General features: G+C 42.6%; 2 protein-coding genes across 2 annotated transcripts in view; one reads left to right on the top strand and one right to left on the bottom strand.

Annotated features, from left to right (window-relative positions):
* Positions 1-21,510, top strand: part of LOC125900101 (uncharacterized) — a 549,677-nt gene that overhangs the window by 476,984 nt on the left and 51,183 nt on the right. The gene's annotated exons all lie outside the window — the stretch shown is intronic.
* Positions 1-21,510, bottom strand: part of itgb2 (integrin, beta 2) — a 73,315-nt gene that overhangs the window by 6,486 nt on the left and 45,319 nt on the right. Inside the window, exons 6-14 of the mRNA XM_049594836.1 lie at positions 17,277-17,518; positions 13,240-13,398; positions 11,058-11,153; positions 10,859-10,948; positions 10,569-10,706; positions 9,405-9,595; positions 8,897-9,129; positions 560-779; positions 183-397 (exon numbers count right to left, since the gene is read on the bottom strand). Coding sequence (XP_049450793.1) covers positions 183-397; positions 560-779; positions 8,897-9,129; positions 9,405-9,595; positions 10,569-10,706; positions 10,859-10,948; positions 11,058-11,153; positions 13,240-13,398; positions 17,277-17,518 — 1,584 coding nt within the window. The remainder of the gene's footprint in view (positions 1-182; positions 398-559; positions 780-8,896; positions 9,130-9,404; positions 9,596-10,568; positions 10,707-10,858; positions 10,949-11,057; positions 11,154-13,239; positions 13,399-17,276; positions 17,519-21,510) is intronic.

The raw sequence follows: 21,510 nt of genomic DNA, 5'->3' as shown, positions 1-21,510 counted from the left end.
ATTAACATGCTATTGTTAGCATTTAGTTCAAATTACCGCTGTTCCTATACAACCTTACAGAGCTACGAGCAGAGTCTTAGTCCAGTTTAATGTTTTCAAATAGCAGTTCCACTGAAAACTGCATTGAAAGAAAGAAAATTTACAAAGTTAACAGCTTTAAAGACTTGTCATCAGCAGCTTACCTCTTTGTTTCAGAATTTCAGCTTGGTAGTTATCCTCTCCGATCAACTGGTCCAGATTAAATTTGATCCAGCAGCCCTCCGAGTCCTTCTGCTGGCACTTCTTGTTTTGTATGGTGAACTGATCTACCATATTATAATGAATATTACTGCTGCAAACCACACTGCAGTTTTTTTTAAAGGGACCTGAGTTAAAGCCAAGGCATTCAATGCAGTTCCTGAAAATGAGATTAGTAGCAACAGTTAATACTTAGGTCAGTGGAGGAACTACTTTGTTGTTTCATGACCAAATACTTTGATATCTTTTTTTGTAATGTGGTGAATCAAACCTTCAATTATAACTTTAAAGTAAAAGTTAAATATAAATTTGGCCTCCTTACAGTTTGGTCTGGCAAGGGTCAGGGCAGCCAAGGCATGTCTTGCATCGTGGATGCTGGTAACCCTCGTTACACTCACAGCGGTTACACTTGCATTTCCCTCTTCCATAGCATACAGTGTTGTTGGGGGTAACACAGCCTTCTGTAGACACCTTACACTGACAGGCTGAGCCCTCGAAGCCTGGATCGCATTCACAATCCCCACAGTTGCACTTACCATTTCCTAAAAGTTGAGGAATGGAGAAGAGAGTTAGAGTGCTGATATACTTGCTTTTAACTACACATTTGTGGGTGCACGCAACCCCACATATCATTGGATGTTATTACTAAAATATGTCTGATAGCCCTTTCAATACTTTTTAACTTGTGATTCCCAACAACCCTCTACTCCCTTCCCTCAGTTTCTGTCATTTGCCATGCACAAAAATAACCTTCCTACCCCCTTGTTACATAGCAGAAGAAGAGTGTTAGCCAACATGACTTTAAACAAAGCAGGTTCCAAAATACGAAGAATATACTTTCTAAATGTTCTATGAGGTAGAATGAGAAATTAACCAGTATGGTAGGGCTAAAGAATAGACACAATGGGTCTCATTAATGAAACGTGAGCAGAAAGACTTTGTGTGTAAACTGCTCCAAGAAGGAAATGTATGTGTATTTCAGCATTCATCAATATGTTAATAGCTCCGATATTTTCATAGGTATTAACAAATCTATATCTGCCTCTAACTGCTCGTAGTGCTTGAGTAAATAAGAAATGCACAAAAATATTGCTTGTCATTATTAGATATTGCAATTTTAGTTTGTATTTTGCTTGAGAAGGAATTTTGTTGTGTTACAGCCTTCAACCTTGGTCAGTAAAGGAAATGAGTGACAGTTATGCCTAAGGTAACAGTCAGGTCAGCAGAAGGCCTTAAAGAGGCCTTGAGGTCAGGCTACCTTGCCTTTGTTACGAATGCACTCCATTTTTGTTCTCCCAGTTCTGGCAGAGGGAGTACAGCTGTCCAGTTAAGGGTGTCTTGCTGGCTCCATTGTCATAGTGCCCAAGGTTAAGAGGAAGGGGGATTGCCCTGTGCCCCAGGCTCAATATATGAGTCTCTTTTTTGATGTGTGCATTTTGTAAGAGACAGTCATGGTGATTTAGAGTGAGCCAAGTAAGCATGCTTGTTGTTTAAAACTTAGTAACCAATAGAAACGTCACAAAACCATAGCTCGTACAGAATAACCTTATTTGGGAACTTGGAATGACTCGCAAGGGAAAACTGTTTGGGTTAAAGGCAAGGACTGGGCAAGAACATCCTCAGGATCTCTGGATGGCATACACAGTATTAGTTAACCCATTTGTGCCCAATTTTTTCTCAATGTTTTTATGCATATAATCATGTTAACTGAGTCCCAAATGAACATGTTCTAAAGTTATTTCCTCCATTTTGTGCTCTCTGTTCTAGAAAATCTCATTTGAATGTTCGGCAACTGTAGCTGCCGGTGGGCACATACCTTGTATCTACCCCTCTAATGGTGAAAAGTGAATTAGAGCACAAAAAACAACATGTAATTCAGCTGTCTTTATTGAGAAAAACTTTTATTATTTAAAACAAGTGTGAGAACAATTTAATTCATGAATTTTGTCATCAAAAAACTTGGAAACGCCAAAATTCGAATTAAAATCCCCTGATTCGCAAAAACTAAAATACACTCGCTATAGGCGGGTTTTGGTTGATAAAAAAAAAAATTGATTCGCAAAACGGGGGATGGAAACAGTTATGTTTGAATTAAGTCTGACATACCGCACTTTCACCCCAACTGCTTCCGGTGTTTCCGGTTCACTCACAAGGCAAAAACGTTAATGCATTTACAAGCTGGTTGCCAACCGCCAGAAAACATAGAAGAAGAAGAATGCGAGACTTGTTTTGTTTTCGGTTCTGCGGAAAACTCGTGCAAGTTCGTAGTTTTCACCACAGTCCATACATTTAATGGAAACACACAGGATTCGTATTTCTTTTAATGGATGGATGGAAACATAGCTACTCAGGCTCTTGTCCATCATCAATGATGGGTAGTTGCGTGTCACCATCAGACACAAAGCAGTCTCCTTTGAGCAGCCTAAGTGGTAGGCATTTGGGATCACAGGTCACATCATCATCATCAGAAAAATCGCTGTCACAGTCTGTTTCGCGGGCATTATTCTCAGACTCTGGCACAACTGAAATGCTTGTGATTTTTGCAGAGGGATCATCTGCATCAAGGATGTCCAAAACCTCTGCCAAAGTATACCTCTCTAATCCTCCTGGTTTATCTCTGTGGAAAACACGAAAGGGTTTGCTCCAATGGCCACTGGGGGCCACCATTTTGTGAAATTAACACAATTTGAAAGGGATATTTTTTGCCAAACAATTCCAATTCTATATCTCTCTTCATGTACAATAGTGTTAAAGATGTTCTCCCTGTATTTGACATCATTCAGTCCTTCTAATCTACCACACAGTGCAACACAGTCAGTGCTAACATTGGCAGCGCTGATAGCTAGCTAGTTAGTTAGCTAAGTAGTAGCTAGCTACCAAACACTAGTAATGTTGGTTACCAAATGTTAAAGCTAACACTATCAAAAACTGTATTGTTACCAAATATTAGCCCTTTGTAATGTTGGTAATGTCAGCTAACATTATTATCTACTGACAAGGTATGTGCCCACCAGCAATTGCATACAGAAAAAACTATACACCAATGTAATATTTCTGTTGTTTGGATGATTCTATAGACTTTCATGATTAAGTATATATATATATATGTATATATATATACATATACAGTACAGGCCAAAAGTTTGGACACACCTTCTCATTCAATGCGTTTTCTTTATTTTCATGACTATTTACATTGTAGATTCTCACTGAAGGCATCAAAACTATGAATGAACACATGTGGAGTTATGTACTTAACAAAAAAAGGTGAAATAACTGAAAACATGTTTTATATTCTAGTTTCTTCAAAATAGCCACCCTTTGCTCTGATTACTGCTTTGCACACTCTTGGCATTCTCTCCATGAGCTTCAAGAGGTAGTCACCTGAAATGGTTTCCACTTCACAGGTGTGCCTTATCAGGGTTAATTAGTGGAATTTCTTGCTTTATCAATGGGGTTGGGACCATCACTTGTGTTGTGCAGAAGTCAGGTTAATACACAGCCGACAGCCCTATTGGACAACTGTTAAAATTCATATTATGGCAAGAACCAATCAGCTAACTAAAGAAAAACGAGTGGCCATCATTACTTTAAGAAATGAAGGTCAGTCAGTCCGGAAAATTGTAAAAACTTTAAATGTGTCCCCAAGTGGAGTCGCAAAAACCATCAAGCGCTACAACGAAACTGGCACACATGAGGACCGACCCAGGAAAGGAAGACCAAGAGTCACCTCTGCTTCTGAGGATAAGTTCATCCGAGTCACCAGCCTCAGAAATCGCAAGTTAACAGCAGCTCAGATCAGAGACCAGATGAATGCCACACAGAGTTCTAGCAGCAGACCCATCTCTAGAACAACTGTTAAGAGGAGACTGCGCGAATCAGGCCTTCATGGTCAAATAGCTGCTAGGAAACCACTGCTAAGGAGAGGCAACAAGCAGAAGAGATTTGTTTGGGCCAAGAAACACAAGGAATGGACATTAGACCAGTGGAAATCTGTGCTTTGGCCTGATGAGTCCAAATTTGAGATCTTTGGTTCCAACCGCCGTGTCTTTGTGAGACGCAGAAAAGGTGAACGGATGGATTCCACATGCCTGGTTCCCACTGTGAAGCATGGAGGAGGAGGTGTGATGGTGTGAGGGTGTTTTTCTGGTGACACTGTTGGGGATTTATTCAAAATTGAAGGCACACTGAACCAGCATGGCTACCACAGCATCCTGCAGTGACATGCCGTCCCATCCGGTTTGCGTTTAGTTGGACGATCATTTATTTTTCAACAGGACAATGACTCCAAACACACCTCCAGGCTGTGTAAGGGCTATTTGACCAAGAAGGAGAGTGATGGAGTGCTGCGGCAGATGACCTGGCCTCCACAGTCACCGGACCTGAACCCAATTGAGATGGTTTGGGGTGAGCTGGACCGCAGAGTGAAGGCAAAGGGGCCAACAAGTGCTAAACACCTCTGGGAACTCCTTCAAGACTGTTGGAAAACCATTTCAGGTGACTACCTCTTGAAGCTCATGGAGAGAATGCCAAGAGTGTGCAAAGCAGTAATCAGAGCAAAGGGTGGCTATTTTGAAGAAACTAGAATATAAAACATGTTTTCAATTATTTCACCTTTTTTTGTTAAGTACATAACTCCACATGTGTTCATTCATAGTTTTGATGCCTTCAGTGAGAATCTACAATGTAAATAGTCATGAAAATAAAGAAAACACATTGAATGAGAAGGTGTGTCCAAACTTTTGGCCTGTACTGTATGTCAACAAAAAAAATATTATTATAATATGAAAATCACCTTTACTTGTGGGGGTTTGTCGTCGCCATGCCCTCAGTAAGATGGGTCAGGAACTCAACAACGCCATGTGACAGGAAGTATGTGGAAACTTAATTTTTTTTTCTTAATATGATTTTCTAAGGTGTCTACTCACATATCACTGATATATAAAACACATATAGTATTTAGAAATGTATTTTTAAGTGGAAAATGACAAGCATACACTTTGGCAACTATTGTTGCCGGTGGGCTTAAATGGGTATGTCTGTTCAACTGTGATTGTCCTTGATTGAGTCTTCATTTAATACTGTGTGCAATACACTGAAGTTTCCTGAGGTCCTCTTCCGCTATTAAATCATCAGCTCCTGACATTGTCATTAACAGTGTGCTGTTATGTTCACAATACGCAGATGCCTTTGAAAGATGTGAGTTAGGGGCATTGGTAGCGCAGAGGATAGTGCTGGTGCCCCATGTACAATGACGATGCCTCGCCGCAGTGGTCGCAGGTTCAACTCCAACTTGCAACCATTTGCTGCATGTCACCCCCACCCTCCCCATTTCACTCTATCCTGTACATTGTAATCTCATTTTCTTTGTGTTTTCAAATACTTAAGTTGTCTAGACCCCTTAACCTCACGCCTACATACAAAATCCTGCAGGATATGGCAAGTTAAGTCTGACGCAAGTAGACTTAACATCAGATGAAAAAGTGTGAAAACAATGGGTAGGGGCGCTGCTCCCTGCTGCAGACAGAAGGGTGTGAAACACACCGTAAGAGGCGGTCCTCAGGTATGAATGTTTAAGCTTCCCCATGCTCAGGGTCTTTCTTCATTCTGACCGCTCGTGTGCTGATTGACCTTTTCTTTGCAAAGAAAATAAAAACCTTGTCGGCCGGCAGAAGTCTCTATTTCATTATTCACCAGCAGCAGAGAATTTCCACAACAACATTAAAGGCAAAAAGCCCAAAAAAATAATCTTTGAAAGATGTGAGTTACAAATGACAAAAGATTAGAAAATTAACACGGTTAGCTGAATTTGTTAGCATCTAGCAGATTAAAGTTTCAGACTAGGTTTCTTAAAAACGTGGATATGTTATTTAAATTGACATAATACATGTGTTGATTCAATCAGGAGAGACAACTCCACAAATTTCTCATCTGTTTGAGTGGCCAGACTGTGAGACCCACGTTACTGACCAAACAAGTTATCAATGATGGCTGTCAGAATGAAACGTGATTTACAACTTAATATTACCTTCTGAGTTTGCTGTTGACTGCTCCAGTGGAGGCATGTCACTGTCTCTGTCAGGAATAATCTCTGACAGAGAGACCTCTTCCATGATGCAAACAATGTGCTCATCTGTAGCAGAGAGTTGTGACTGAGAAGAGCCTCCTGTGACCGTTGTGGGGTTTTTTTGTGTGCGTACCTCTGTGTTTTTGGCAACAAGGTCCAAACCATTTTGTTTCACTTCTTAGATGGTTCTTACAACAGCGAACACAGAGTCAATGGCATCCGTTGCCTCCTTTCAGGCCTCTGATGTTGAATGTCCCGAGGACTCCTCTCTCCCTGATGCCCTAAACACATTTTACGCCCGCTTTGAAGCTTCCAACAATTCCTCCCCCAGCTCCAGGCTCACCGTTCCACCAGGGACTGTGCTCATGAGCTCACAGAAGTATGGACAGACATTTTCAACATCTCACTCTCCCAGGCTGTGGTGCCGGTGTGTCTGAAGACTTCTTCCATCATCCCGGTGCCCAAAAGTGCAACAGCTAAAAGTATGAATGACTATTGCCCGGTTGCTATAACCCTGATACTCATGAAATGCTTGGAGCAGCTAGTCATGGCCCACATAAGGAACTAGAGCACTTGGAGAGCGCAGACCTCCGCCAAGCAGCTCAGATTTCACGCCATTTTATTATTTTATCCACTTTGCTTCAACTTCAAATTTTATTATCTGTTCCTTGTCCCATTATCAACCTTTCCTGAAAATGTCATCAAAATCTGTTCAGAACTTTTCAAGTTATTTCGCAGACAAACAGACAAAACAGACCAACGCCGGTGAAAACATAACCTCCTTGGCGGAGGTAACAATACTGACATCAACACAGATCCACAGCAGTACGCCTACAGGAAGAACCGCTCTACATCAGGTGCAGTGTCGTCAGACACCTGGAGAGTGGGGATTTCTATGTCAGTCAAAAAATGGAAAAGGACTCGCACACAGAAAACAAATGTAGACTGAGAGTCTTAATGAAAGATCATTTTACTGGGGATCTTCACAGACAAACAAGCAGCAAACGTTTCAGTCCTCAAGGGACTATCGTCAGTGCATGTGATTTCTATGTCAGGCCATTTTTTCTGGACTTTAGCTCTGCGTTCAATACAATCGTCCCGCAGACTCTTGCCAGCAAACTACGGCTGCTCAGACTCACACCTTCCCTTTGCAACTGGGTCCTGGACCTTTTGACACAATGGCCACAGACAGTAAAGATCCACAGCATCTCGTCCTCCCGCATCATCCTCAACACCGGCTCCCCCCAAAGATGGGTCGTGAGCCCCCTACTGTACACGCTATTCACATATGGCTGCTCAGCCAATCACCCAGTCAACCATATTGTGAAATTTGCAGACGACACAGCAGTAGTGGGACTGATAACCCACACTGACGAGTCATCTTACCGGCAGGAAGTGGAAGATCTGGTGGACTAAGAATAACCTCTGCCTCAGTGTGGGGAAGACCAAGGAGCTGGTCATGGATTTTAGGAGGAGAAGCCACACCCACTTCCCACTGTTCATCAGTAGTACAGCGGTGGAAATCGTTCACAGCTTCAGGTACCTTGGAGTCAACATTTCCAGGGACTTTAAGTGGACCATAAACACCTCCAACATCTTAAAGAAGGCCCACCAACCCCTTTATTTTCTGAGGAGGCTGAGGCAGGCTGGCCTCAATTCCTCAGTGCTGGCAGCTTTCTACAGGTGTGTGGTGGAGAGTACACTCACCTTCTCCATGACCACCTGGTACGGGAACTGCTCTGCTGCTGACAGGAAGGCGCTGCAGAGGGTGGTGCAAATTGCCCAGAAAATCACCCACAGCAGTCGTCCTTCCATTGAGGACATTTACACCAACAGGTGCAGAAATGTAGCTTCTACCCAGAGGCTGTTAGACTGATGAACTCCGTACCTCACTGAATGCACTTTCATCTCTGCCTTACTGTGTCACAACATGCTGCCTTGTTTTTAACGCTGCTGTTTTTATTCCACTGCACTGTTATTTATTATATATCTTAGTGCTACTCATTTTGTGTTGTTATTTTAGTCTTACTATTTATTATAGTTTATTTTAGATTTATTGTATTGTACACTGCTGGACCTGAGTACAAATTTTGTTTCATGTGCAAGCATGCAAATGACAATCAATGAAAATAAACATGAACATTTACCTGTCCCTGTCACACCACATTCATTTCTTTCTCCCCCTCTCCCTCTTTCTTTGTTTGCTCCATGTTCGCAGGTTGACAGGATGCACCTATCCATAGTAATTATCACGTCCATATATGCTGGTCACTGGCTATTCATGGGCGGGGATGTATGCTAATTGCTGACTAGCTGGAGCATGCTGTCAGTCTGTGATTGATTGACATTCATGAACATACACACGTGCCTACGATCAAACCCGAGTTTCCCGGGGTGTTCATGAATCCAGTGTAAGTTTTTACTACCAAGGTTTTATGTGAAAATCTACACACAGATTTACTAACATTTCATGAATGATGCCCAGTGTGTTTTGGTGAAAAATACTTGTATCTGTTAGACCATAATTGAAAAAATTAGTTGTCTGGCTATAACACTTTAAAATGCAAATAATGATAATGACAGAAACATTACCTCCACATAGTTTATTCTGGAACTTCTCACAGTGTTCATCATCACACTCGCAGAAGACACCATGATAACTGCTGCCACTCTCTGTGGTGTGACACTGGCACCTGCCACACACACAGTCTCCTCGACCCTCACACTCAGTGCCATTCTGCCTCTGACAGGATGCTCGCAGGGTACGCTCATCTTTATTGCCAATGGAACACTCACAGAACTGACCAATGGAGCCTTCATTGCAGCTAAATAAAGACATGTTAAAAGGGGCATAAAAACCCGAAATGAACACAAATAAAAATACAACAAACAGCTGTGGTCCCTGAGAGAATCATAACACGTGAGATTTTCTCTGGACTGTCATGGCAGTGCATCAGAGGATATTTTGCATAAAGGCTTCAAACTATGCTTCTTTGCCCCTGACAGAGAAGAACATATACTGTACTGTACTGTACGTTAATATGAACTTCGAGTTCATGCCAGCTCACGCAATCACTGTGTAGGGAGACGTAAAGCTTACCTGCAAATACCACACTGTACTCTTCCCTTGCCCTTGCAGTGTGGGTGGTTGGTGTCTTTTGGGTCTTCACACTGACACTCACAATTTGTAGATAGGGCCACTGTCAATGTGTCTTTAATGCCCAGTGGTCTGATAGTGAAAGAATTTTCCTCCATACATGTGTACGCCGTCACTGTGACATCAAAAGAAATCTGTATGTGGGGGTGGGGGGGGGCGGCAAGCAATACATTTATTACATTTTGAATATATGAAGGTCACAATGACATATTCACAATTCACAATAAACGTTATACCCCAATAGTTGCAGCACAAAATTGTGCCTTGTGTCTTAATTTGACAAATTGCATCTCTGAAGCTCTGATGTTGTTCTGCAAGCTTCATCAGGGTGTGACATCCAGCACACACTGGCATCAAGAGGCTTGGAAAAGTCAGTGCCTCCAAGTCTGAAGCCATGGTACTCAGACAGAAAAGTGAAGTGGTCCACCACCTTGGGAATGAGTAGCTATCTCAAGTAAAGGAGTTCAAATATCTTTAGGATTTTGTTCATGAGTCAGTGTCAATTGGGATGCATGGTTTACAGGCAGATTGATGCTGCATTAGTATTAGAAAAGGAAAAAAGGCAGCTGAGCCTGAAGGCTGAAGTCTTCTCGCTGGCTGATATACGTTTGAACACCTCACTCATGAACATAAGTTTTGGTCAATGATCAAAAGAATGTGGTTGAAAATTCAACAGGCCGAGATAAGTTTCCTTCACAACACTGCTGGGCTCATCCTTAGAGATAAGGGAAAGCACTCACACATCTGAAGGGAGCTTGGTGGGGCTAATCTGAGCATGTCCAACTGGGAGGAGACTGAGGAAGAGACCCTGAACATGGTAAAGGGATTGAGTATCCCATCTGACCTTGGGATGGCTTAGGATTGTCCCAGAAGAAGTGGAGGAGGAGGAGGTTAGGGAGAAGGATGTCTGGGCTATTGTACTTAGTCTGGTGACACCAAGATTTGGATGGATGGATGATTTTAATGAGAATCAAAATGTGGACATGGGATGCACCAATACAATGCCAAAACCTAAAATGGATGCAACAAGAACTATGTGCACTTAATATATGAACATAACCATAGAAAGTAAAAGAAAAATATAAAGAGAATACAAAAAGAACTGACCTCCTGTCCCACTCGTACTTTGTCACAGACCCCTTCGCCGTCAACTGCTGGTTGTGCATGAGCGCATTTAGGAGTGAAAACAACTCTTACATTGTCAGGGAGATCATCATGGGTCAAAGTTACTTTGGAGGACAACCTCTGTCATGGATTACACATTTTAGAGGGTTGTGAGATATATACACAAATAGCTTAGTATCATGAGAAAAAAATGCATTGGTCATACAGGACAGTTACATGTGCACACAAGAAGGAATGTCGCAAAATGTATCTGATGCGAACTGACAACTTACATTGTAAGCGTTTTCAATCAATCCAACAACATTTTTAGAATCTCCTGACAGAACTCCCACCTCTGATTTTGGAATCATTTTGGAGAGTTGCTGAAATAAATCAAAAGGTCAAATAAAAAATCCACCAGAGTAAGAATATAATGTGTGCTCTATAAATAAATAAAATGAGATACAGAAGTGAAAGGTACATCTCATTTACCTCGTACACAGTCGACACATTTATTGTCACTGCAAATATGGGCTGAATATTGTTTTTCTCCAGTTGCATAGCTAGTTGGCCAACAGATGGGTAGTCCTGCACACAACGATCAGAGAATTCAGTGAAATTTTTTAAACCTAATGTCCATGATACACCAGTTGGGGTGCTAGTTAATTGACTGTTTTTTTTTTTTTGTAAGAAAACTGTTCTAACACAAGTTCAACCCTGTACTGGACTCTGGGGGTACTACTCTCCTCCAATCACGAGCACGCATTTACCCACTTAAATAGCATAAACACAGCCAGACAATCTGGATGTGCCTACCTGAATACGCACACCATATAAGGCAGTTCTTACTGCTGTCCTTTTTCTCTTCAGTGATTAGGAATGTGCCCACTGATTAGCTCTCCACATGAATGAAGTTGCCAATTTAGGAGCCTTGTCAGTGCCTGTCATGTCCATGCATCATTGTGGGCACAGACCTTCCCTACTACTGCTTCAAGTGACTCCTTACACACCATACAGCCAGCTGTGTTCAGCAGCCACCACTCTGCAAAAGTGTGCTTCATAACTGTCCATGTTTCTGGATGGTTCTGGTAATTCATGGTATCTGGTTGTGGAATAATTTTACTGTCCACACATGCCAACCTCAACAAGATGGCTGTATGGCTGCTACTTCCAAACACGGGCGGTGCCACTCTGCAGTCGCTTCTGTAGTCATTTTTGCGCAGCCTGAAGTAGTGATCCACAGCAGGAACAGGACAGCACCTCACAAAGCCACCATCACACCAGCCCTTATTCCCCGTAAAGCACATAAGTTTTCAGTGAATCAAAGGATATTACAGTTCCTGATATCTTATTGGAAACTGCGGTGGCATGGAGGGCATCCAGTTTATTTCCAACACCTGTACAATAGCAAGCAGGATGTAAATTCAGTTGGTGCTCATTCTTCTCAATGTTTCCTCAGTGTTTACTGATGTTTCCATTTGAAAACCCCAACCTGGCTAGCAGATAGCTAGCTAGAAGTTGGCAGAGGAGAGTTAACAGACTGGTGAGTTGATTTCCTAATCCCGATGAGTGACTCGCAGCCAAATGCCACGACTGCCTAAGGTCAACCACAAAAAGCATCACCAAGACTTGCAAAAGAGACATTAGAGCCTAAATTAAGCACAATTTTAGCTGAGCTGACAGAGAGGCAACTGAAACCCTGCCAGCAAGTTCAGGAAAGAGCTAAGAGAGTGAATTATCTAAGCGCCCTGTCAGTGCACTGCAGATGTATGCTGCTTTATTGTGACCCCAGCAGAACAGACCAAATCACCTTTTCATTCCCAATAACTTAAGGAACTCTTTCAGGTCAATAGTGCTCCTACACTGCTCACTGAAGAGGATGTAAGATAGCAGACAATGACGTATGCTGGCCATAGACTGTTTAAAATAATGGATGTAGCTAATGTGACATCACCCATTGGTTTGTGGACTGCCATTTTGAAGCCTCTAATTCGGCATGATGGCCGTTGCCATCTTGGTTCTTTGAAGCCAAAAGTGACCATATTTGGACAAGAGGGTGAAGCCTGTCAATCAAAGTGGCTCTGCCTTTAAACAAGCTTAACTTTAAGCCTAAATAAAATGTAAACAGGTGAGTTATATTGAAAAAAAATCACCCCTGGACAGTTGTTGTGAATGTTGAAATTAGCTATAGAGATCAAAAAGTTTTTTTGTACCAGGCTGTAAACATGTTTATTTCTGCTGTTAAATTTGGCATGTTGGCATAGGGGTCTATGGGGATTAAAGCCAGCCTCAAGTAGCCATTATAGGAACTGCAGCTTTCTGCACTTCTGTAATAGCTTCATTTTGCAGCTTGGTGTGACCTTTTATACCGTGGAGTCTGCACATATTCAGGTAGGCGCATCCTGATCGGGTGGCTATGTTTATACAAATTTCAATTGGAAAATATGTACTCATGATTAGAGAAAAGTATAACCCAAGAGTCCAGTCAAGGGTTTTGCCTGCATTACTAGAACTCGGGTTCCAATCTGACCTTTTTTTGTGGAATCAGTGTGGCAATGATGATATTGGTAAGTTTTAATTTATTACAGCTTGGTTCTTATTTTTCATATTATTTCCATCAGTTACGAGAACATGGCACTAGATCATTGATTTCTTTATGTGATACTTCACATACCATGTCAATGCTATTGGTATAAAGGTTGTTTTCCATATGGCACTGTTCATCATTGGGTTCCAGTATGCCAGCTAATTTTCCATCCCCAGCCATGTGGAATCCAGCATCAGTGGTCAGCACAATCAGTCGAGTGCTGCTGTTCCTCCAACCTATTTTTTCCTGAACAACATGTGTTAGGAAACATTTAATCAAGAAAACTTCAAAGGCATTGACTTTGCAAAATTTAACTAGGGTGATCATCTATCCTTAGCTTTAACCAAGTTGTGCAAACAGAACCGTGCAAATATTTTAACTGCTAAGAGCAGACATTGTTGGAAACATAAGTGTAGATATATATTGCAAACTTGTTTAACATATTTTTTCTCCTGACGTTGATATAAAACACCCTTGCATTACTTTTTTTTTTTTTTTTTTTTACAAAATTTATTTGCTCAAGTAAAAATGTTTTGTATGAACAGTTTTCTGAGACACAGAACTGTATTTGAGACATAGCTAGTGGTGTGGGTTGGCTTTCACTGGGCATTTTTTATATCTGTATGCAAAATCCCCTTGAAATATGCACCATCGAGATGGAGGAGACTGAAAAAAACTGCAGAAAATTCTGTAATCTGTAAATTTATTCCACCTACAGGGACATCATATACTCTCAGAATGGGCTTCTAATTATCTTTCTGTGTAACTTGTCAATTTTCCTCTTAGTGTGATTCTACCATTTAATGGAGTCTACAGGCTTGACTACTCTTCATAAAGGGTGTTTGTATGCCAGACAGTCAATACACTCTACAATACTTTGCCAGCCTACGAAAGACTTCACAACAGGGGCATTTTAAGGAGTTGACAAGGTCTGGGGCTAAGCCCAGACCATCTGGGGCTGAGGTGAAGGTATGGACGACCTGCTCTACCTTCCGAGCCACAGCTGCCCGATTGCTTTCTGTAGCTCCGGGTTGGATGATCTGCATTGTCCACCTGTAGACTTCTTATTTCTAAACTATTCTTAGACTGCTTTTGTCTTACCTACGGATCTACATTCTACAAAAAAGTATGGGAAGTTCTTGTCTTCACTCAAAGGCCTTTGAGGTCCCTGAGGTTTGTATTGAATGGCTTTTAAGTATGCTGCTTACTCAGCTTGGAATCAGTTGCAAGATTACTTGTATTTTTGGAAGCTGGTCTCATTGGGTGCATTTGAAGTGATTTTAAATGACTTGAATGCAGGCACCTCTTGCTGTAGATGTTTTGAATGTGTCTTGATGTCTCACAATTCTGTTATGTGTTTGTTTTATGTCTGCAACTATAAATAATATAGTTGCATCACAAACAAAATGCACCTAACTAAAGTCAGACCTTCCTTTTCATGTCGTCCCTATTCATTTGCTTAGTCTGCTCTGGAGTATGACTGAGAGCTTCAACATACAGCCCAAATGCACATTTCAACCGAACTAAACAGATAGGTGTGAAACCCCTAATTTAATTCTGTGGTGTACATGTTAGAACATCCTCAGAACTTAGCCTTGTTCTGACATCAGACACAATGACATCATTCCTTCAACAGGTAGAAATGATTTCCGCACACTTGCATCTATGCAGTGTTTCACATTATTCTTGAGCTTTCGGTCTGTTAAACCCCTTTTCCACCGAGCAGTACAGTACCGTTCAGTTCAGTATGCTTTTTTTCTGTTTCCACTGTGAAAAGTTGTGGATGGTACTGATAAAACTTTTTGGTACCCCTTTGATACTTTGGGGTACCTAGCATACAGATCTGGTACTAAAAGGTGGAGCTGTGAACACTGGAGTCTGTTGACTGGTTAATAGCTCTGGGCTGAGCTGTGGCTTGTTTTGAGGCTTATGCAACTCCCGTTCGTACCGTGGAGAGTTTTATCAGTAGTTTTATTAGAGTTTTATTAGTAGACTGTAACTATAAAACGAAAGGATGGTACCTTGTGAATGACTACAGCAACTACAGCAGCTGTAGTCATTCACTGGGCCGCCTGCTGGCGACTTTTAAGGTGGAATGTTAACTTGTAATGTTACTCAGTGCGTGAGCTGACAACGTGAATCAGTCAACATACTGTGACAACTTTGACCATTACTTTAATTATGACATACACTTTTAGTAATTAGTGGATCTTCAAGTGTTTAATAATTTCAACCAGATTATGTGAACTGCATTATAATCCTCACTCAGAGTAAAAAAACACCACGGACCTCCATTCTTATGGGCAACACTAAACCCCCACGCTTGCCTCAGAAGGACTAAGTGCACATACCCGATATTTTTAAATATCCCACGGAGAGACTCTCCTGTTTTATTTTGTTCTGAGCCCGTGTGCAACCCCGTTCTGCAGACAGTTAACAAGGTGCAGACTCTCTGAATCACTAGTAATGAGGAAATGCAGTGAGTGCTGGAGATAGCAGTGAGTGACAATCACCCTGCCAACATTTAAGGGTACTGTTTGCGGTGGAAACGCTAGGGTCTAGGTACCATGTTTGAAGGGTTACTTTGGGTTCCAAAGGTACCATACTGAACGTGTTTGGTGGAAATGGGGCCTTACAGCTCTAACAAAGTGTACTACTGTATGTATGCTCTGATAAGTAAGTTTGTGGAAATCTTTTCTACGAGTTTGGACTTCTTGATGTTTCCAGCACTTTGCCAAGACTTTGCAGGGTGGAGCAGTGGTGGTCCTGCATCAATTTCTAAACCAAAAGGTGTCAGGGTGCAGGAAAAAAATTGTTAAGTATGGAGCTACATTTGTTTCTCTATTATTCAATCAAACAGTGTAGGTTTTGCAATCAAAAAAAGATTTGAGCGCAAAAGTATCAATATTGCAATCAAAAAATGTTTTATTGCAAGTAAAAAATGATTGATTAAAAAACGCAAATCCTAAAGTTTTGTTTGCAAATCCTAAAGTTTTGTTTGCAAGTCAAAAAGTTTTGCGAGTAAAAAGTTGAACATGGTGGGCGGGGCCTAAACTGAAAGCTGTAAGACACTTCTCTATTGGCCAGTCTCAATCGGAATAACAGCTTGCAAAGCATTTTTTTTTCTTCTTCTCTCGGTTGGCGGATTGCAAACAATCTAAAGGTGCACGCCACCTGCGTGGAAGCAAGAATGTTTTATTTGAACTGGTGCATGTAGATTGTTCTTGTTTAGCCAGGGCAGAACTATTTGACAGCATAACAGTCAGTACCGTCGATGCTCCGGGGTATAGCAGTAATGCCGACTGTCGAGCGTTTCCAGTGGGAGAGAGGGAATCGTGGGTGTAGCCTGCTCTGGAGCCACGTCAAACCCGCCAATAGAAACTATTCTCTCATCCATCAGCGTAGGCCCTGTCCATTAAGTGCAGTTGAAATTGCAAGCAAAACTTTAACTCGCAAGCAAAGAGGACTGATCTGCAAGCAAAACTTTTTAACTTGCAAGCAAAGAGTACTGATTTATAAGCAAAATGATTATACGTTTTTACTTACAAACTTGATTTTTGATTGCAGTTCAAGAAATATGCTCTCAAAACAGTTTTATATGATTGCAACAAAAAGACACAAAATACCTCCATACTTAAGTCTTGACGATGTAATTAGCTGGCCCAGTTTTCTAGACCTCAGAAGTCAGCTGTGGTACATAGCTCGTACAGCTGTTGCAATATGTCCATTAAGTAGTGATGGCCGAATGAAGCCTCATGAATCATTTTCTTTATTTTCTGAGCCCACTAGATGGCACTTTTTGTTCAACAAAAGGTTTAAAACACACCAGATTTCCATTCTTTTAGCCTCTTTGTTTAAACCAAGAGCACCATCTAGTGGACTCAGAAAATAAAAAAATGCTTCACAAGGCTTCATTCCGCCATCACTACCATTAAGCTTATGCTGCCCGCTAACAAGCATAGTCTGTGTGGCATTGAAATGAGTGTTATGCATGATACTGCAACTTGAATGGGCTGAAACTGGTGGGGTTTTTTTTGTTAGTTTAATTCCTTTATGAAAATAAACCCATGCTTGTTTTCCTTGTGTTATTCACAGTACAGTTACCTTTTTGGTTGAGTCCTTACCCCACACACAGCAGCCTGCATCATAGCATCAAGGCTCCCCTCTGGAGAGTCCAAGTTCCCAGAAATGAACTGCTCTTTCACTTTTTGTTTGAACTCATTTATCTTTGGTGTCATACTAAGCACATGTCTGTAGCCAAAGGCAGCCTGGCACTGCTGGTCATTCTCGCCACATGGCTTCAGAAGTTTCTCCTTGTTGGTGTTGGTGTAAGGCAGGACTGTCTTATCAACAAAGGCACCAAACCCTGTAGTCACAGAAACAGCTATTAATTCCTAATTCTTAAAAAAAGATGTATCAAACATTTTAGACTATTTAGATGCATAATGGAACATACTGAGATAAATGGCAACACATTAGAACACAGCCTGTACATTTTGTGTAAGTAGCTTGTGCAAATGGGAAACCATACATACTAGTGATGGCCGAATGAAGCCTCATGAATCATTTTCTTTATTTTCTGAGCCCAATAGATGGTGCTTTTTGTTTAACAAAAGGTTTAAAAAACACCAGATTTCCATTCTTTTAGCCTCTCTCTTTAAACCAAGAGCACCATCTAGTGGGCTCAGAAAATAAAGAAAATGCTTCATGAGGCCTCATTCTGCCATCACTAATACATACCACAAAGTACGTTAGTACTGAACCAATTGGCAGCCAGCTATCAAGATCAATTTGTGGATTATAGCCTTTGTTGGGGCATCCTGGAGAGTGGCACTGACAAAACCATCACACTGCCTGATTTCTCAGCCTGGCTACTATAACACAAACAGTCAGACTACTAGAATCTTTAAGCTCCACAGCTCACACCCTACCAAAGCAAAAGTCAAAGTCAAGCCTTAATGCTCATACGCCAGAGAGCACTCTCTTAATATATTCTCTAAATTCAAGTCACACTGCAAATTGGGGAGTGGATCAAAGCAAAGGGCATCATTATAAATTATCTGTCGCCCCACGCCCATCCTGCAGGCACCCAAGACAGAACTCCTACCTTAAGTTCAGAGCACAACAAGTCAATCATCAGAAGATGTTAAGTGATGTATTGTCAAAACACTGGCCCCCGAAGTGGATAACATAAGTTACGACTATAACTATGGATCTATGAGACCGAACGATGACCATCACCACGGTCTTTACCTTGAATGATGCCCTCATCTCCCTATGCTCAAGACCTATATATCAACAATGTCATGTGACTGACCTTAGGAAGCTTGGCTCGACGCCCATAAAAGCACCTCGGTGAGCACGCCTCCTCCTCTTGCTGGAACGCCTCAGCCCGTTCTTAGTGACAAGAGATGGTGACGGTCATCGTTCGGTGTCATAGATCCTAGTTATAGTCATAACTCTATTTCAGCCTCACTCAGACCGTCACCACGGTCTTTACCTTGGATGACTAGTACCAGCAGTGTCGCGAAGAACAGAGGACTCCATCGCCTCACATCCTCCAGGACAGCGTCATCTAACCCCTGAGGGAGGGACTGAGAAGGGGCCAAGCCCAAAGCTGCAGAACCTCCGGTTTGGGATGCCATATCTGACCCCCTACCTGGGAGAGAAGGTCCACCCTGACTGGCAGGGCCCACGGCTGACCGTGAACCAGGCAAAGGAGTATTGGGAACCAATGCCTCCTGGGCCACTTGGGGGCTATCAACAGCACCCTGTAGTGGCCCAGGGCAACCCAGTTGAGTAACAGAGGGATCAGAGGGAACGGCGGAAAAGCATACAACAACCTTTCCGGGCATTCTTGAGACAGTGCATCCAAACCCAGGGGACCTCCCTGACCTTCCAGGGAGAACCACATCCTGCAGTGGGTCATCTCCACCGATGCAAAGAGGGCGGTCTGAGCTTTGCCATATCGGGTCCATAGGAGGGTTACCACCTTTGGGTGGAGCCTCCACTTTCCTGGGGAAGGACCAGTCCTGGATAGGAGGTCTGCAGCCCGATACACAACCCAGATGTTGAAAGGCCCAAAATAGAAGTTCCTGTGCCACCTGGAGGCAACGCAGGGACTTCGTGCGGACTTCCTGGTGATTTATGTGATACACAGATGAAGAACTGTCTGTCCTTACCAAGACATCCTGCCCTGAAGGGAATGGAGGAGAGCCTTCAATGCAAGGTGGACTGCCTTCAATTCCAGATGTGTGGCGTCCACAGCCCATGCACCATCCTGCCTTCCCAGACTGCCCCCCAGCCTGTGAGGGAAGAATCTGTGGTCACCACTGATCTCCTTGATGGCATGTTCCCAAGGGGAACCCCCTGGAGCAGAAGCCCCCAGTTCCTTCACGGGCGTAATACCCGGAGACATGTATGTGTCACCCGAAGTTTCACCTGCCTGTGCAACTTTGGGTGGAGTTTGAAGGCATTCAGCAAACTCTGCAGTGGCCAAGCCCCGAGGAGGCCCAAAGGAACAACATTCACCGCGGCCGAAATCATCCCCAGCAGCCTCTGAAAATGAACCAATGCTAGCCTCTGGCCAAGACAGAACCGATCCAGGAGGGCCAGAATTTTCATCACCCTCTGAGGGGTGAGGGATGCCATCATTGTGAGGGACTTCAGACAAAGACCCACAAAAACTGCTTGCTGCCGTGGTTTCAGGTTGCTTTTCTTCACATTTACCTTGAAACCCAAGGTAGTTGTCCAAGAAGGGAAAGATCTTGATCCCCAACAACTGGAGAGGAGACAAGGCAGCCCCCACCACCCTGGTTAACACCCGAAGTGAGAGGGAAAGGCCAAATGGCAGGACCTTGAACTGATAAGCCTGGCCTTGGAAGGCAAAACGAAGAAAGGGTCTGTGATCTGGATAGATGGGTAAGTGGAAGTAGACGCCCTTCAGATCCACTGAGGTGAACCACTCTCCCCTTTCCACGGATTCCAGAATCTGAGCTGTGTTCAGCATTTTGAAAGGCAGAACTTTTATGAAGGTATTTAGTCGCCTCAGGTCTACAATGGGACAAATCCCACCATCTTTTTTCAGCACGAGGAAATACATAGAGTAGAAGCCAGCGAGCTATTTGCCTGGAGCTACTTTCATTATTGCATCCTTCTGGAGAAGGTGCAAGATTTCCTCTGCCAACATCTGTTCCTGGGCCGAGTCCCTGACAACGGTCATGCGAAACCCGGAAAGAGGAGGAGGGCACTGGTGAAACTGAATTCTGTACCCCTTTGATACAGAAGCCAATACCCATGGCTACACTGTTTCTTTCCAGCTTTCCAGGTATAGCTGGGAACAAGTTTCAGCGGCTGACCCCCGCACATCCCTAGGCTACGCCCCCCTGAGGTCCTGGAACTTTGAGGGGGGGGCTTCCTCTTGGGCATATACCAAGCTGAGGAGTGAGGCTGGGACCCTTGCCGGCACTGCGAAGGTTGCCTGGAGCCACCAGAGGCTGCCCATGGCTCCTGGCGAGTCCAGCATGACTGTGGGGTAGGCTGGGAGGCTCTAGGTTTCCTGCAGAAAGAAGAAGAAAATCCGCACACTGAATTAGAGCTCCCAGTAAGTTTTTAATGATTAAAAAAGCAACGTTTCGACCCAAACGGTCTTCCTCAGGCAACTTCAAAAGAATGAATGAAAAGGCAGGTGGCAGGTATACATATAGGCTAAGAGCCAGGTGTCATCCCACCCACGTCATCTGTCAATCAAACAATCAGACAGTCGTTCAAGTGAGCCATATATAGGCATATGATGGCTACTTAGTATGCACAAAGGATTTGCTTATCAATAAGTGCAAAGAATACAGATATACAAAATAAATAAATTGTTATTGGGGAAACACATAGTACAAAAGAGACAACTTTACTATTAGACAAGAAACTTTTTAGAATATTTTAGTAAATATTTTAAGATATTTTATAATTTTGTAGATACAAACAAAACAAACAAACATGGGATTGCAGTTCTAAAAAAAAGTACAGTTTTAAACACGAACACTGCTTGGGGAATAACAACACCAAATACCAGTTCACAAAAAGGGCCTAATGTCAAAATCCTCATTAAGGCCATTAGGTGACATGGTATTGAGAAAGAAGATCCAGTAGGTCTCCCTTTGAAGGAGTCTTCTTTCAATATCACCACCCCTACATTGTTTTTTAACCCTCTCCACTCCTAGATAGCGCAGAGCACTGACATTGTGGCCTGCTTTTTTAAAATGGGCCGCAACAGGGCTGTGCTCGTCGCCTAATCTGATCTTGCTCCTGTGTTCACTGATTCTGGTACATAATTCCCTGGATGTTTTCCCAATATACGCAAGG

The sequence above is a fragment of the Epinephelus fuscoguttatus genome, linkage group LG13 (assembly GCF_011397635.1).
Source record: "Epinephelus fuscoguttatus linkage group LG13, E.fuscoguttatus.final_Chr_v1".
Classification (NCBI taxonomy): domain Eukaryota; kingdom Metazoa; phylum Chordata; class Actinopteri; order Perciformes; family Serranidae; genus Epinephelus; species Epinephelus fuscoguttatus.
This window is presented reverse-complemented; position numbering and strand designations above follow the sequence as displayed.